The sequence below is a fragment of the Polyodon spathula genome, chromosome 1, assembly GCF_017654505.1.
Source record: "Polyodon spathula isolate WHYD16114869_AA chromosome 1, ASM1765450v1, whole genome shotgun sequence".
In the NCBI taxonomy this organism is placed as follows: Eukaryota; Metazoa; Chordata; class Actinopteri; order Acipenseriformes; family Polyodontidae; genus Polyodon; species Polyodon spathula.
The window spans coordinates 46,202,679-46,221,069 of record NC_054534.1 but is presented as its reverse complement, the minus strand read 5'-3'; the positions used below and the strand labels follow the sequence as shown (position 1 = coordinate 46,221,069).

The 18,391-nt window shown below is 37.3% G+C and overlaps 1 protein-coding gene across 4 annotated transcripts in view; it reads left to right on the top strand.

Moving 5' to 3' along the window:
- Positions 1 to 5,470: 5,470 nt before the first annotated feature.
- The window catches only part of LOC121319297 (complexin-1-like), a 74,383-nt gene continuing 61,462 nt past the window's right edge, over positions 5,471 to 18,391 (top strand). The window contains exons 1-2 of one of the 4 annotated variants that reach the window (XM_041256605.1): positions 5,471 to 5,490; positions 6,879 to 6,994. In XM_041256605.1, coding sequence (XP_041112539.1) covers positions 6,964 to 6,994 — 31 coding nt within the window. In that variant the 5' untranslated portion in view covers positions 5,471 to 5,490; positions 6,879 to 6,963. The other 3 variants (XM_041256585.1, XM_041256577.1, XM_041256596.1) reach the window with 3 other exon arrangements.

The following is an 18,391-nucleotide window of genomic DNA, read 5'->3' as shown; positions in this document are numbered from 1 at the left end:
CATGGAAGTTGGATAAGCCAATGCAATAGTTACCTTGATATACATGGCGTTGATGTAATCGGATTGCCTACTTTTACATTGACGAATTTAGAGATAAGTCATCTTGTTGTTATGTATTTGTTTATATACATAAATTAATTTACAGTATTTTAAAAATGTATTTTTTTTATTCATTTTCTTACCTAGGGTGCGTTCATAAACTCAATCTCAGAGTGTCACAGTGCACTCTGACCATTCGTAAACTCCTGGAGTGCTCTGTGGTGTTGTTCGAAAACTCAAGAGGAGATTAATTTCGGAGCGCTCGGAGCACACTCTGGCCTCTCCAGCTTCAGAGCTGGATTCTCAGTGAGTTCACTTTCAAAATGTCTAACGGCTTGCTGTGGTGGATGCTGGTATATTCTAAACCTTTTAATATTTATTTCTATATTTGCCATGTTAATGTTTTTTGAGAGAAAACAAAATGATATTCCACATATTTTAAGTTCAGGTTTTACATTTTGAAGTGACTGAAGGGGAGAAAGAGGAGGAGTTGTCTACACGCTAGCCTTATTAGCACTGTCCAGTTTTTCTTTAAAAAAAAACAAAAAAACAGTATCGTCGCAAAAAAACCCCCAAAAAAACAAACTGAAGAGTAGCAGAATTAATTACAGTATATTAGACTTTTAGTTGTAAAAAATATATATAAATAAAGAAATCGGTTATATCGATCTAAGAAAAAGCCATTAAATGGCACAACTGCATGTTCATAGTTAATAATAGTTATTATTAAACTGTTTTTACTCTTTAAAACTAAAGAGAAAATTCACGCTCTGAAGCACCCGGGAAGAGATTTCTTGGACGCGTCAGCGTGTCAGATTGAGTTTACGAATGCACCGCTTATAGGGGTTAAATGCTACCAGTGATGTTTTTAGAAGCCTGCAGGAGCAGAGCCTGTGATCAGGCTAGCACAGATAAAGCCCCGGTCACACCTGGAATGATAACGATAATGATTTTTAAAATGATTCCACTTCAAATGAATGGAGTTGGTCACACCACAAAGATAAGCATAACGATTATTGTAAACGATAGCAATATTTTCCTTCAACAACGATAACGATAAATGTTCCTGGCCAATCAGGGCTGTATTAAATGTGACATCATCACCTACCTGGTCTTATTTTATATATTACACTGTGTAACAAGTTTTTTTTTTTTTTTTTTGGTTCCTGGGTAGTAAGTGTTATTTCCTAATTGCTTATGCCTCAAAAGTATAGAAAATGGCTATTATTCCCCACAAACTTTGCTTTTGTGACCAGGACAGTGATATTTTGAAATGTACCTATTTTCCAGAACATTCCAGATAGATTCAGTGCTGAGTAAACTTGAAGTAACTTCTAGAACATTCTAGAACTTTCCAGTAACATAAATAGTAGTATAAAAACATGGGCCTTAAGCCCACCAGTTCAGTTTAGTTCCAGCTGCCTAAGTGGATACATATCTGCATTTTTCTGAGATGGCATCAAGAGACTGCAAGCATCCGGCAGACGCATTTTGCTATGTCTGCGGCCAATTTATCAAGACAAGAGCGAAAAAGTACTCAGTGGAAGCATCTGCTAAGATGTGTGAGGCCTACAAGGCATATTTCGGCATGCTTGTCGGGGAGCAAGACAAACCCTGGGCACCTTATTTCACCTGCGAGCACTGCTGAAGTTCACTATCCCAAGAATTTGTCGGGAACCCACTGACCACTCAAGCAACTGCTACTTCTGCATGGTGGACCCTTCCAAACATCGGACTGGCAAGAATGCACCTGCTATCACGTACCCGGACCTTCCTTCATCCATCGTCCCGGTGCCATACTGTCATGAGCTCCCCGTACCCACTCCTCCAGAGAGAGAGCAGCCGTCTTTAGAAGAGAGCAGCAAGTCAGAGCGAGGAAGATATTGTAGATCCAGATGACAATTTCAGAGGTGGAGCTGAGGAGAGAAACCCATTCTACCCCAACCAAAAAGACCTCAATGACTTGATTAGAGATCTTGATCTCACCAAGTCCAATGCTGAGCTTTTGACGTCTAGGCTCAAGCAGTGGAACTTGTTGGATGAAAGTGAGCAAGTCACAGATCAGAGGAAGTGTCACCAACTTTTTCCAGCTTCTTCACCCGTCAAGATGGGCTCTGCTTCTGCCACAATGTAACCAGTCTGTTCGAGGCATTTGGAATCGCCTGTAACCAGAATGAGTGGTGCCTCTTCATTGACAGCTCATCCAGGAGCCTCAAAGCCATGCTGCTCCATAATGGTAACAAGTACCCGTCTCTTCCCCTGGCTCACTCGGTGCACCTCAAAGAGGATTACAACAGCATCAAGACCTTGTTGGACGCCTTGAAGTATGATGAGTATGGCTGGGAGGTCATAGGAGACTTCAAAATGGTGGCATTCCTGATGGGTCTCCAAGGCAGTTTTACCAAGTTTCCTTGCTATCTTTGCCTTTGGGACAGCAGGGACACCAAGGCGCACTACCACAGGCAGGGCTGGCCACAGCGGACCGAGTTCTCTGTGGGGAGGAACAACGTCAAGTGGGAGCCACTGGTGGACCCCCGGAAGGTGGTGATGCCACCACTGCACATCAAATTGGGCCTTATGAAACAATTTGTCAGAGCTCTAGATAAGGAGTCGGCAGCCTTCAAGTACCTTCAAGACTTCTTCCCTAAGCTGTCTGAGGCAAAGGTCAAAGCCAGTGTCTTCGTCGGACCACAGATAAAGAAGATCCTGGAGTGCAATGAATTCCCCAAGAAGCTCACCAGTAAGGAGAAAGCGGCTTGGAACAGCTTTGTCGTAGTGGTTCGGGGCTTCCTGGGCAATCACAAGGCCGCAAACTATGTGGAGCTGGTTGAGACTCTGGTGAAGAACTAAGGCACAATGGGCTGCAGGATGTCCGTCAAAGTCCATGTCCTTGATGCTCATCTTGATAAATTCAAGGAGAACATGGTAGCTTACTCAAAGGAGCAAGGCGAGCGCTTCCACCAGGATATACTGGACGTTGAACGCCGCTACCAAGGACAGTATAACGAGAACATGATGAGGGACTACATTTGGGGGGTGATTTGTGAAAGTGATTTACAGTATAATCGTAAATCTCGAAAAACTACTCACTTCTAAATCTTTTGTAGTCATTTCTGTATTACTTTAGTATAAATACATGTTAATTTGGATTCATAATTTTGTTGTTTTTTTCTGACTTTATGTGAATGAAAAGACACAAATTCGCCCGTTTTCTCATTGGAAATAGGTAAATTTCAAAATGTCACTGTCCTGGTCACAAAAGCAAAGTTTGTGGGGAATAATAGCCATTTTCTATACTTTTGAGGCATAAGGAATTAGGAAATAGCACTTACTACCCAGGAACAAAAATTGTGTTACATAGTGTAATTTATGGAGTATCGTCTATTGTCATATGACGTAAGGTGTAATCAATGATACATACATGTTCTTATTTTATGTTTTATGGGAAGTGGCTGTATCCAAGGCGACCATGCATACTTCATTGAGGCAATACCGACGGAGAAGTTTTCAATACTTAACTACCAACTAGCATGTGGAATTTCCCTAACTCCTCTCTACTCTGTAGTATTCTGTGTACCCACACTCGTCTTCTCTGTCCCCTACGCCTTCTGTTGATCTAAAACAGTGGTTTGCAACCTTTGTTTTGAAAGTGTACTTTTCACTCACTGAATGCACCACAATTGCAATAAAAGACAGAATGATCTGGTTAAAACATTTCTTTTTTCCCCCGCGTTCATTAAATATGTAAGTTTACAAGTCTGGGACTGACAAATTGCTGAGACAGAAAGCCAAACAGAAGACTTCATCCTTAAAACTGAATTACACTTCTTTGGATGCAAAGAATTAAAAGACAGTATTTAGGAATTTTTGTAAACAGTCATATTCACGTTCTATTGGGCAAAGTCATTATAAAAAATATAAAATAGTCTGCACTGTAAATGTTTATTATGTTACTATTTACTTCCCACCTCAGCATAATTTACTCTGGTGATTTGATTGTGTTTGCGTGTCTGGTTTAATGCATTTGATTGCATTGTAAATGGATACTTCATATAATCTACATTTTCAATATGTAATGTCTTGCCAGTTTAATATTCTATTATGTTGGTTCTGCATGACTATTGTTTTTGCTGAGATAATTGTTTGGCAGGTTTCTCATATTTTCAGTAAAAGCTGTCAACATAAAAAAAGAAAGATACCCATTCACTATTACATGGAATAATATCCATTACTCCAGTCATATAAAAGAAATGCTCATGTGCTAATGTAAAGATGTATATCATTAATAATAAAAGTGAAAGCACAGTACATACAGGGTGGACATGAAACTTTAGGAACATAACGTTATGTAATTGTTGTGTGCTCTCAAATTCTTCCTATTTTATGTCTTATGGTGCGCACTTTCTGAATCACTATTTATTTTATATTTCAAGCATTTAGATGCTTTGTAGGTTGTTATTGACTATTTTGAAAATACAGTTACAGAAACATTTTGGATAAAAAAAAAAAACATAATTGGTCTCTACAAAAAAAAATAAATAAATAAATAAATAAATAAATAAAACAAACAAAAAAGCATGGTTAGTATTATATTACAAAACACACCATGGATGAGATGGGTTACAAGTAATAACTGTAATAATAATTGTAATTAAGAGAAGTGATTGTAAATAATTATAAACCATTTAGACAAAAAAAAAAAAAACTAGATGATGCTATTCATTCTTAATACGTACAATAAAGCAGTTTGGTTTTTGTAATACTTACAATAAAAACAGGGAAGTGAAGAACTCGTCTTTTCACTCCTGTTTAGCTGCAATGTCATTCCTCGTTATTTTGTGACCTTGGCCCACCTGGGTGTGTCACTAGGGTGCATGTCTGATAATTGGAAAAAGGGTCAGAAACGATGGAGAGAGGTTTATACTCGATCCTGCTACATATATGAAGTAATAGTTGCTGATATTTATTTATTTAGTTTTAGTTAATTGATTAAAAAATAATCGCGGAAATTTACCGTACATAATTTACATGGGATGGTTGTTTTAGCTAACACTACTGGCATACTCATTTGTCTAGGACGAGTCCACTTATTTTTCCTAGAAAACGACCTGGGAGATAAAACAGGAATTAAGGGGTTCTTCTCATTCAGATTATGCCAGCGACACTCGCGTAAAGTAAGAGTATGCCCTGCATAATTCTAGTCAAACCTGCAACCTCGTGAACTGCTTTTTCCCAGTTATGCCACTAAAATCTCTTCACCAGAAATGCAATACGGTGACATTATTTTTGTGGTCCATATATGAGTAGTGTATGTTTTATTAGACGTTCGAATGGCCTCAAGGACAAAAAGAGGTCAGCGCTGAGTACGTATGCAATACTCACTCACATAGTCTCTTCATTGTTCACACGCCTGGAGTCTTTGCAGCAGATCAGTGAAGAAAACGAAAAAATGTACGGCTAAGAAAACACCCATATAGGGAAGATAGCAAGCGTATGTAGGTCAGAAATAAAAAGGAGGAAAGGGGGCTTTGGTAGAGGTAGGCAGGTCGAAAATACGTTGAGAGAATTGTGTGAATAGTACTAGTGAGGGGGGCAGGAAATTCCACTGCAGGAAAGAGGAGGGTGCAGTGAGAACGAACAGGATTAATATTTGATTGCTCTTTTCTCAATGTCAGAACGTGGGACGTTTCAGAAGGTAGAACTCCATATGATTCAGTGAGTGCCTTCATCAGCAGCTGCAGTTCCTTTCATAAACACTCGTGCAGTCTCATTGCAGTGCAGCAAGACACTAGGACGTTCTTTAGGCAGGAAACAGGGATGCACGAAGTGAGCAGTTAAATAGCCTAGTCTGCTGCTATCAGAAAGCTTCATGTTAGAGGGTTAAATCGTGTTTTTTAAGACTGAAGTCGCCGGGACAGGTAATTATGTGGTTACACTGTGGGAAAGCCTTGTCTACAGTTAACCTGACCGCGGGACGAAATGGGAGCTCTCCTTTTATAATGGTGCTGAAACATTTCGGCGTTCTTTAAGGAAGTCCAATAGCTTTCTTTTTAGAGAGATACACAACAGAGTTCAGCAGAATGAAGATTTTTCGGTTTAAATTTTACACTGTCATCTTTGTAGAATAAATACTTTTAGTATTACTGCATGAAATGGCATCGCACCGATTGCTGTAAAAATAGATGTCTTGCATATCTAAAGCAGTAAACTGCAGTGTACTCAATGAGAACTGCATCTTTGCATGATCACATTTCTATTAATACGATTATATAAAGTTTGTTATTTTAGGAATTGGATGATGTGGATTCTGAAGACGATTATGTCAATGCTTTGTTTGGTAAACGCCTTGATGCGATTAAGATACATAGACTGTGAAGAACTAACCCGTCATGTAATGGAGAATGCATAGTCTCAGTAGTTATCTAAGGGAATTTGTATGTTAAAGACTGTAGGTTTTGGGACATTTCGCGAAGCGATGTGCCTTTCAAATATTATGATTTAACTACCGTCAGGGGGAGCCGTATTAACCGACATTACTGCCTTTTTACTTATTTTTTTTATTAGCTTTAGGTGCAAGTACCACATTAAGGGACTTGAAAAGTATAATAATAAGAATTACAGGCACAGTGTTAAACAGCTGAGCTGCTTACGTTATTATGTATAATTTAGCTCATAACACATATTTACACGTTACAATAAATGTAACCATTCACAGAATTAAGAGTACAACTTCTACGTCCATTCTATATTCAGTTAGTTTCAACTGTTCAATACAAGTTTACGTTTGAGAATCTAGCAATTTGCATTTAGTTATTTGTTATTTATTTACGCTTTCACAGATCTGCCCACAGAAGACTACTTTACTTGTCAAATCTGAATGTAAGATTGTGAAGTAGAGGGTGAAAGGAATTAAAAGCCATCGCCATGGATTTTGTTATGAAGCAAGCTTTGGGAGGTAAGTGCAATTAGCGTGGGAGGACAAACAGCTACCTGATATCTGCAGTCTCGTGAGTTTAATCTGAGAGCCGAGGCTAGATAGGTTATAAAATGCAGACTAAGCGAAAAACAGCGCTGACCATAACAGAACTGACATTATGTCATTGCGGGAGATTTTTTGGCAGTGGATTTACACTGCTGTGTTCAATCAGATTGACACTGTAGATGGTTAGATTAGGATGAACACGGGTGCTTAGAATATGTTATAAACATATCCCATTTTTCCACCCTTAGGTTTAATAATGCGCGCGCGTGTGTGTGTGTGTGACCACACACATCACCAAACATGCACGTAGATAATATATATATATATCTATATATATATAATATATATATATTATATATATATATATAATATATATATATATATATATGTATATTATATATATCGACGTAGCTGTTACTGTGTCTTAATTGTATTTTATTGTGTATTGTTCTTGTTGTCCGATTGACTTGCTGCTACCTGCTTGGCTAGGTCTCACTCGTAAAAGAGGTTTTAATCTCAATGTGACTACAAGGATAATAAGTTATATATTTCCATACAGTCATTGTATATTCTTATTCCGTTTAAAATGTCTTCTTAAAATAAAACTACAGCTGAATGGACTATGAGTCAGCGATCGTTCTGTTTCGAGTACTTTTTGTTCTGGTGCAATTTTAACTTATAAATACCCAGAAACGCACATCAAGGCTATTATATTGAAAAAAAAAAAAAAAAAAAAAAAAAAAGTTATATCCATAGCTTCGTAAAAACTGATGTGAGTACAGACTGAAAAATACATAGCGCACAAAGCGCTTTAGCCCATCACATAAATTAGATTTGTAAAAATGAAATTAAACACGGATTAGCTTTACAAATCATTTTCAGCGCTATGAAGTAGAAGGAATAGAGGACGTATAGTATGTAAAACTATAAACATTCTAGATTACAGGTGTATAATACCCTACAGTATATTTAAATGGATTTCAGTGAATTCTGCAGTTTTTTTTTTAATTGCTTATACACGAACTGCTGCATTGCTGATTCAACTTAATAAAGTTTAGCATCATTCTTGTGAAGTATAATACTTGTCTACCTATGTCTACTCATACTTTAATTAAGTATAAACAAAAAGGTGAAGAAAAACCACATGGGACATATTCAGTATTTCCATAAACTGAGTAAACATATAGATCTTTGGGCTGATGTATAGAAACATGCAACACAAGTCTCATTCAGTGATTGATAACATTGACTGAGGGAACTAAAGTGCTTCTTAACTGTTGACTGCACTGTTCTAACTATACATTTTTAAATATATATTTTAATTGTTAACATAAATAATAAAGCAAATTCATGAAACCTTTAAATGCAATTTGATATGTTAGACTGGAAATTAATTATATACCTGTATTTAACCCAGAAAGGTGTTAAATGATGTGCACATGTATTTATTTATTTATTTTTTAGATCCTTAATGGTTTCCTTGAAATTAATGTTTATTCTTCTAGTTTATATAATCACAAGAGCAATTGGGTGGACGAGTTGATGTGATGGATCTCCTTGCTTGAACTGCTGATTGCAGGGAATATGCATCAGAGAACTGGAATGGGATTCAGTCCATTAACCAGCCTTTAGATAAGATCATTTGTCAGGCCTCTGGTCCAGTACACAGCTATATCAGTAAAGAAAATAATTAAAACCCTCTGAACTATGTGCAAAATGATTTTACTCTTGAGAAAATTGATATGTCAAAGTTTTCTTCCATGGCATTATTGATTTTTAGGCGAGCAGAACACAAAGCTGTTGTAGCGACTTCAGATTAAATATAGGGTTTAACAGCTGAATGTACTTCTACACTGTAAAAAAAAAAAAAAAAATGTTGATTTTACGATGGCAGCTGGGATGCTAGTAATATACCGTATAAAAAACAGTATCACAGTACATCATATTACGATAAGACTTTCTTGATAACCGTCATTTGTACAGTAAAAAAAAAATGTTATCTGGAGAGCAAATTACCATATGAATAATGTTATTACAGTAAAACCATGTAAAAATAATGTCATACTTCATGTTTTTACATACATTAGGATAATCTTTTTTAGAGATTAAAAAAAGATACATTTTAGTAAAATATCATAAAAACACACAATTAGTAAATTTCAGAAAATTAACTCTTAATAAAAAGAGTTTATATGCGTTACATGCCACCACAGCAGCAGCAAGTTTCAACCAGCAATAATCACACCTTGGATTTACTGCATAGGCTACAATACTGCCAGCATTGAACTCAGCAGATAACAGAGACAAAGTGAATAGAAGGCTAGCCCACTCCAAGATCTGACCTACCACAAAATGATGACCACACAAAATATGAACAAAACACATAAAATGGTGAGGGAACACAAAGGACATGTAAAGTTATATGTAATTGTGCAACCACACATCACATTTAACACACAATAACACCAATAACACTGTTAAAACACTACTATATGCAATCAGCCCTGCAATGGATTCTGGGATTCCAGTTTTAACGTAATTAGATGTAATATCTATTGTATTTAACCGTCAACGCTACATATGTTTTGTTAAAAGAAATGTGGTCTGTTAAAGCAACGGAAAATATCTGTTTTTACTTTTTTTATGTAAAAAACTTTTTTTTTTAAAGGAAATGTTCTGTAAAAATAAACATATTTTCTTCTTTTTAGTATGAAGGTAATTTGCTGTTAAATTTAAGGTAAATTGTCATTTTATAAGAGAAGGCAATTTACCTTCACTGTTTACCATAATTTTACGGTTGAATTTACAGACTTTTTTTACAGTCAGCACTTGCCTTAACTGTGTGCAGTTTCATCCAGTTGAGCTCTCCAGTGAGCACTGGATTTTATTCCATATCAAATGCATCATATGCTCAGACACAAAAACATAATTATTGGCCACCTCCCACTCTTCCCCTCATACACACTAATGTATGTCAAAGATAAGGTAAATGCTGGAATATCCTTCCCTGGTACCATACTTCTCAATCATTGCTTTCACATTCTGAGTTGTATTAAATTGAAGTTTACAACTTCAGGAGGATGGACAACCCCCCCCCCCCCCCCCACACACACACACACACATTTATCACTTAACCTAATTGAATCAAACCCTTCCTTTCTCATTTGTTCTTTCACAACCTGCCCCCATCTCCTACTTTAAATTTCTAAATATAGTTTTATGGGGGTCTCCTGCATCATCCAATGGCCAGTATGGGACCTTCAATCCAAGCAGATGTTATGCCAAATTGTTTGTTTGATGTTAATTTGCTTCATATACCACATCATTAAAGTTTGTTTATCTAATCATTAAGTTGTGTAGGGTTTGTCTTGAACTACTGAATATATAAATAGCATGACCATGGTGTAATTACATCCTGCTCTGTGGCTCACTTGTGTATTACTGTTATCAGTGTGAGTCTTGATTGAACATGTGACTAAGCTCACAGCTCTGAGTCCCTCCCCCATAGTGATAACAGGTCATGGTATGATTTTGCGCTCAAGTACCGGGTTTATGTGTATTAAAACTGTCTGCAAAATCAACAAGCAGCAGACAAAAATCATCTGGGATCATTTTGAGTACCTGGTAATTGAATGATCTATTATTATGATGTAATATGCATTAATTGATTAGCCTCCTTAACTTTAGCACTGTACAAGTAGACATTTATTGAAAGGCAAGTTGGGTTTATGTCTTCTTATATTATTGCTGTATTTTAATATTACTTAGTGTCAGTTGGCAATGTGGAAAAACATTACCATTGTTGTAGTCCTTGCTGAGTAGGCCCAGTAATAGTGTGTGAGAGGTGAGAACGCTGGCGTAAGGCAAGGCGAGTGGGGCAACTACCTAGAGCCCCCAGCATTTAGGGGGCCCTGCACTCACATGGACTGCAATGAGATTTAATGTGCTGTAAGATTTTATGTGTTTGTTACGTGTGCATAAAACACTCAAGGGTGCAAATTTGGTTTACCTCATATAGTGCCAGCAATATTAAAATCTGGCGCCAGTAGAGTATGTATGTATGTATATATATATATATATATATATATATATATTATAATATATATGTATATATATATATATATATATATATATATATATATATATACCAATAATATATAAGATATATATATATATATATATATATATAATATGTTATTGTGTGTCACCTGTTCGGACATATTTACTTATTATTTAGGACAGTATTTATTTAGCCTTTTTAAAAAAATGTGGTTATTTTACAGTTGCAAATATATACATTAATTGGGTATAAATATAATCACGCATAGGGTAGAAATTAGATGTTAGGTCATTGAAAACAGTAGTTTCCTTCTGTTACATGAATAATGATTATGATTAACCAATCAAAATACATGTTCCCCCCTGTGCTGTGTGATTCAGCTAGTTTCAAATAGTATGGTATTGCTAGCCGACCTGTCGTACTGAAATACAGCACTGACAAGTAGTTGAATATAGAAACTGGTGATAACTTGTCGAGTTTGCAGGTGATAACTGGTCGTCAGGTGATAACTGGTCGTAAGGCCTATCATATTTTAACTTACGATGTTGCAATATAAAAGCGAGCCCTAGATGTCCTCATTTTAAACAATTTACATAACCTTAGTCACCCTAGACATAAATGGAGTGCCCTGGTCGGTGAGTATTTCCTTAGGGATCTCTATCTGAAAAAACATCACCGTTAATTCCTTTGCAATCGTTACCAATGTTGTATTGCTAAGAGGTACTGGTATTGGGATATCGAGTGGCATAATCCAATATAACCAAAAGCAGTGGTACCAGGGGACTATGGAATGAATTAAACAGAGCTCGGGTGGCATTCCGGACATGATGAGCAGTGTCTGATTACAGTCGCATGTATCCCCAGCCAATAAAAACATCTAACTATCCACTCCATTGTTTTATCAATCTTCAAATGTCCACCTAACACATGCCCATAGGTCGAGTTTAACACCGTTCTCCTAGGCGGTTGTGGTTGGTGCTGTACCGTGTCAACCCCCTTTTTGTCTACGCGATACAGCAAGCCACTTTTTAATTCAAAATATGAGTATGTCTTTGTCTACTGGAGTTACTGGAGACCTATTTATAACTGTTACCTGCTGCCTAGCCAAGGCTAAAGTGGGGTCCTGTAATTGCACGTCTCAAAATGATCAGGACTTATCTCTAACTCTGGTCCCCCTCTGAGTCATTTGTACTTGAATGGCCTGTGGTCTCCTGATCTCCCTCATCTCCTACCATCATGGCTACTGGGGGAAAACAGTTGGGGAAATATCACCCCAGTATTGCCTTATATGGCAAAGTGGCCATCACACCTACTGGCAGTTCACAACCCTTTTAGAGGTCTTAATGAAAACAATGGCTGTGGAGTACTGGTGGATGCCCCCATGTATACAGGGAATACTATTTCTTTGAGACTGTTCCAATTGCATAGGTTCTACTAAACACACAGATACCAACATTACCATGCTACCTGAATCGAGTAGAGCGTTCACCTTATTTTTTTCTACCACAACAGGGCATAAGTGGTCTCAATTAGTCTGTACTTGACTCAAAACTGAAGCCATTGTATACAAGTTACACAGGTCACCTTTATGCTGTTCACCCCACATTGCACTACATGGGCTCAGGGTCACAGGGAAAATTGGCAGCGATATGTCCCATCTCCTGGAACCTAAAACATTTTATTGGCCCACCATTTATTCTCCTCATCAGGTTGTTCTGGCATACCCTGCCAGTTCCCTCTCTGCTATGCACTCAGGTAGGCTTTGACATCATCCTTGTTTGTCATTTTCTGCAAATAGGATAGTGTTCTGATCAGCTGGTCGGCATTATGTCTATTATTAACCTATGTGTCTGGGACCTTGCCCACAAGAGTTTGAGGCCTCCATTTGGTTGGCCAACTCCTATATCTCAGCTCTCGTTTGCTCAGGTTGGGTGAACAACAGTTGATTCGTTTCCTGTTGGGTGATCCGCACTTGTTGCTGCTTCTCAAAGAGCTTGGCTGTTTGAGCTTGCTGCATAGGGTTAGACTCCTGTTGTACAGCAGTGCCCTGGACCAGGGCTTTTAAGAAGTCCTCCATTATCTTGTTTGTTCTTCGTTACACACAGACCACGGATTGTGATGCCGGCATTCTCCGCCACATGCTACAAATGTTTTGCTTATTTTTTGACTTTGTCACTATTTCGGGATCTTTTTACTGTCTTCTAGTGTAAATAAGAAGTGTATACAGCAAAAATGGAGTTAAAACAGGACAGTCCTTGATTTCCGTGTTCAATCAAAATAAACAAAACAAACCAAACAAACAAACAAATACTTAACTCCGTATAGGATGCTAACTACACTTTGACACCTCTGCCTATCACTCAGACGGCTAAGCCATTTTCAGATTTAAAAAAAAAATGTATAGTTGTTTCAATGCTGTACCTTGAATGGGTTGTCACCTCCGGTCTATATTTCAGGTCTCAGCCTTAACAGACAGCCCATGCACATTACTACTGCTCTTTATATATGAGCCTGCTTTATTCCACACAGGTGTCATTATTAATGTCAGGTGATTCTCACTACTGTCTGAATTTACCTAGCGCAGTGTATGTTGGAAAATGTAGTCCTAACTTTAAATGGTATATATAAAATAACAGAAGGGCTTTAATCTGTACTCTGAAAAAAAATAATACATTGAAATGAGTGTACTTTTTATATGCATTTTTTGTCCACTCTGGGAGCATACTTCAATTGAGCCTCAATTAAACTGGCTCCATTTGTTTTATAAATTAAGAAAAAAAAAATGTAGCTGATGTTCTGTGTATTTTAGTACATGGAGATGAATTACAGAATAGTTAAAGAACTATATAGGTTTCTGGCACATCCTTTGCTAACTATGTATTAAGAAAGAAACATTTATAGTTAAAGGTACCAAAAGTCACGGTTTCAGAAAGGCTGTCCCAGTATCCCGAAACATTTGCGAAACTTGTGATTTTGTCTCGGTTTCAAATTTTTGCCCCGAGGGCTGGCTGGGCTGATGGGACTATTTTCCTGGTGAATAAATATTGTACCACGTACGTCTACCAGCATAAGTATATTTTGAGCTGACTGGAGCAGACACGTAGGCTACATGTGAGAAGAGCAACAAAAACTGTGATGTCTAAACCAAAGTGTGTGTTTTATGAAGCCCAAACAGCCAGTCATAGACAAGGTGTCAACGTGCATTGATAGAGCCTGAGCAAGGATGAGGAATAAAGTGGAATTGAAGAAACCACAAAGCGCAGCAGAGGATATGATGAGAGCAGTGAGCAAAATTTTGTCACCCCTTGCTCAGCTCAAATACATAGGAAATTACCTTTTTTTGAAATTACAGTAGTCCCTCGTTAATACTAAATGAAAAAGAAACCACTGTACGCTGTAACCAAATAAACAGCCAGACAAATACAAGTAGCCTTCTAAATCACTAAAATTAAGTACATGATAAAAGAGGGCATATAAATGAATACTATACAGAGTTTAAACTACGATCGCGATCATTTGGAAAAAGGTGAAACACTTTTGATGGACTCCAGTGTTTTGAAACACAAGTCTGACTTTCACCAACAGAAATAAAGTATTGTCTCAACTCATCTATATCACATGCTGCATGATGGCCTAGCTAGAACAAACCTGAGCAGTCATGAATTGTCTGAGCAATTGGTGGTTTCTGTCTGTATGTGTATCCTGGCTACCGGGACCTTCCAGAAGGTAGCAGGTGATACAGTGGGGATCACCCAGCCAGCCGTATCCGCCACCTTGACCGGTTCATAACCGCGTTGCTGCGATGTGCTGAGGAACATATTAAATTCCATAGTACCAGAGCAAACAGTGAGGAGGTCTATGAGGTCGTGTATCTGCCGTGCATGGTACGTGCAATTAACTGCACCCATATTGCTATCCGGATACCTGTTCCAGTTGTCCTGTTCTATCAGGATTCCAGTTGTATTCAGAATAGTGGGAAATTTGAATTGCTATTCCATGCCATGTAAACAGGGTATTCCAAATGAATCCGTCCGTATTCTGGATACCAGTATTCAGAAAAAGTGATACCAAATACCCACTTAGTATTAGGATACTATCGGAATACTAGTCCTTCTAGACACCTTATTCAGAAAAAGTTTTTTTTTTCTAGACACACGAGTCATCATTTTATAATCCATAATATATAAGACGATGGCTTGTGTGCCCAACAAAGTCTTTGCAAAAACTGTGCACAAATATATTAGTACTTGTATGACCCCAAGCTAGTTGCTGACTATGCAATATCTTCCTATTTTTATTTTTTTAAGTTTTTTAGTAGATCAACAGTCAATACATGTGTGTGTGTGTGTATGTGTGTATATATATATATATATATATATATATATATATATATATATATATATATATATATATATATATATAATTTTTATTTATTTATTTATTTATTTATTTATTTATTATTTATTATCCTTGTAGTCACGTTGAGATTCAAACCTTTTTTACGAGTGAGACTTAGCCAAGCAGGTAGCAGCAAGTCAATCGGACAACAAGAACAATACACAATAAAATACAATTAAGACACAGGCAAATCACATTTAAAACAATAATCAACATACACAAAAGTAGTCAACTATTTAAAACAATTACAACTCTCAGTCACAAAGTCATGCAGTTTACTCTTAAATTGCAATAAAGATATCTGGGTCTGCAGCTTTAGTTTGGACTGTAACTCATTCCAGGACCATGGGGCATAATAAGCAAAGGATCCTTTACCAGCCTCAGTACGCACATTTGGGATTTTAAAATGCAAAAAAGAATGAGATCTGAGGCTATGGTTACTATGGGAAGCTATAAGGTATTCATTTAAATAAGTATATTCATATAAATAGCTTTATATACCAGAATATACCAGTACTTCAACCTGTGTAATATACAATGATGAGTATTGAATCTTGTATTTGTATTGTACCTCAATGCTGCATGATATAGCAAGTCCAGTTTACCTAAAGTTGATGGTGATGCAAACCTATATACTGCATCAACATAGTCAATTTGCGGCTAAAACATACAAGAAATAAGTCTATTTTCTGTTTCTGTTCATATCATAGTGACATTTCTAGAGTATTCCCATGCCCAACAGACGAGTGTGGAAACATACACTCACCTCTATCCAGCACACTGCCTTCCTTCTGTTTCTTTAAAATGTCCTATTAGCATATGGTAATGCATCGGTAAATAGAAACACGAGATGCAAATGTAATCTAGATGGCTATTCAATATGCACATAGCGCAATCAAATTTTAACTGATTGAGCGAAAGCCCTAATTCGCTTGAATATACCAATATCTGCGCGATAATTGCGATGCGATAGTTCCAATAACTGCACACCGCTAGTTCCAATAACTGTGCACCGCTGGCTCAAATAGTGTCAGAGTAACAGTCCACTCTGGAGTTGGGTACAATAGTACAGAACCCCCCCCCCCCCCCCCCCCCCCCCCTCCCCCCTCCCCCCTATGTGGTCTACCAGCCTAGATCAGTGTCAGTTTGTGTTTTATCAGTGTATTGATATGATGGACAGCGGTTGTACAGTTATATGTGTTCTTCACTGCTCCACGGCGTATCAAAGCATATATCAGAGTATTTATAAATTAATTGTTTAAATACATCATACACCCATCTTGTGGCCCATTACTTTATTTGGCTATTCCATATGTTGCTGTGCATTACAGGTGAGGGGTGGGCAGCTGCAGTTAACGTTTTCCTAAAATCAGACTGGTGATAAGATCAACCAATCAAAGACCTGTATTTTCTCTGCAGCAGTCCAATCATAAGTTAGCTGAGGCAGGACAAACTGTTCTGTTAACTGTAAATTCTGGCCGTTTTTATGCAGTTGTCCAGTTTACTTAATGTCGGTGTTGCTAATTGTACAGAGATTGTTCATTTATTAATCATAGTAGGCTACAATTAACATTTTAGGAGCATATTTAGAATTAATTATGATTCTTACATGACACTCAAAACCTTACAAACCTGGCTTAATCGTGATGTTCAAATGGGTGAGTAGAATGAATAACGTAACACATTTCTGTGTATTGTGTATATAAAAATGCTTGATTGATGTTTACTTTGCAGGTGAATGACCTTGTTACATTTACAAATCAGAGAGTGTGCTACCACAGTTAGACTTTGTCACGGCACGACTTATATATATATATAAAAAAAAAAATCTTAAATTTTACTTCAAAAACATACAGCTGGCCTTTAAAGAAACCTATATGTTATTTCCTCATGATACAATACTCTCCGTATTGAATAAAACAGTGGCGTTATCAGTACATTAATTTGAAAACTTGGCGCCTAGCTACGGAGCATGTATGTGTGCATGATATATTGTGTGGTCTTGTCTGCTGTCATATCGGTACATACTGTGGCAACACCAATGATAGCAGCTTGTCTGGGTAATGCCATTACTATTGGTGACTGTCCATCATTCTGTATTCTCGTTTGGCTGTTGTGTGCAGTTGCTATATTGGCAGTGAATGCGTAGACTGTTTTACGAGGCACAAACAGCTTGGAGAATTAAAAAAAATGCTATTTTCCAATGTCTCGCAACTGCTTTGTGACGTTTTGGAATATCTCTCATTTTGTGCCAAAACAATATTTTTTTGCGAGGCACAAATTTAGAGAGGGGATTGTGTGAAGATTGGGACCTATGTATTGTTTATATTTTGTTGTTAAAACTACAATGGCCACTAGTGGCCAGTAGTTTTCCAAAATCTTTATGTCATGGAGCAGTTAACAATGGCAAGCCACAGCTGAGAGCACTTCCATTTTAGTTAGCAGTTAGTGGCCCAGCTGTGGCAATGGTATAAAAAGCCAGGAGGTGTAGAGCCATCTCTCTATATTGTTTGTTTTGTTTGGGGAAAAACAGGTGCTCTGTGCTGTTGCTATTTTACTTACTGTGCAAAATTCATGCTCTTAAGGAGGAGGGAGTATTGTGAGTGTCAAAAATGCGTATTTATTATTTGTTCTGAGTGAGTAATCTTTATTTATTTGGTTATTTTTAAAGAGGTAAAGGGAGTAGCCCTCTGATAGTTAGGGAGTATTTTATGTAGTTACTGCCATTGACAGCAGGGTTTTTGTTTTTTCCATATTTTTGTTAAATTGACTGTGTGTTCAATACAAATCAACGTAAGTTGTAAAAATCCTTCACCTGCCTCCTTCGCCTAGGTCAAAGCCTAGTGGGAGGTAATTGCCCTCAGTACACCACTAGGGGTAAACTTATACATATGGTGGCAGGGTGGGATAGT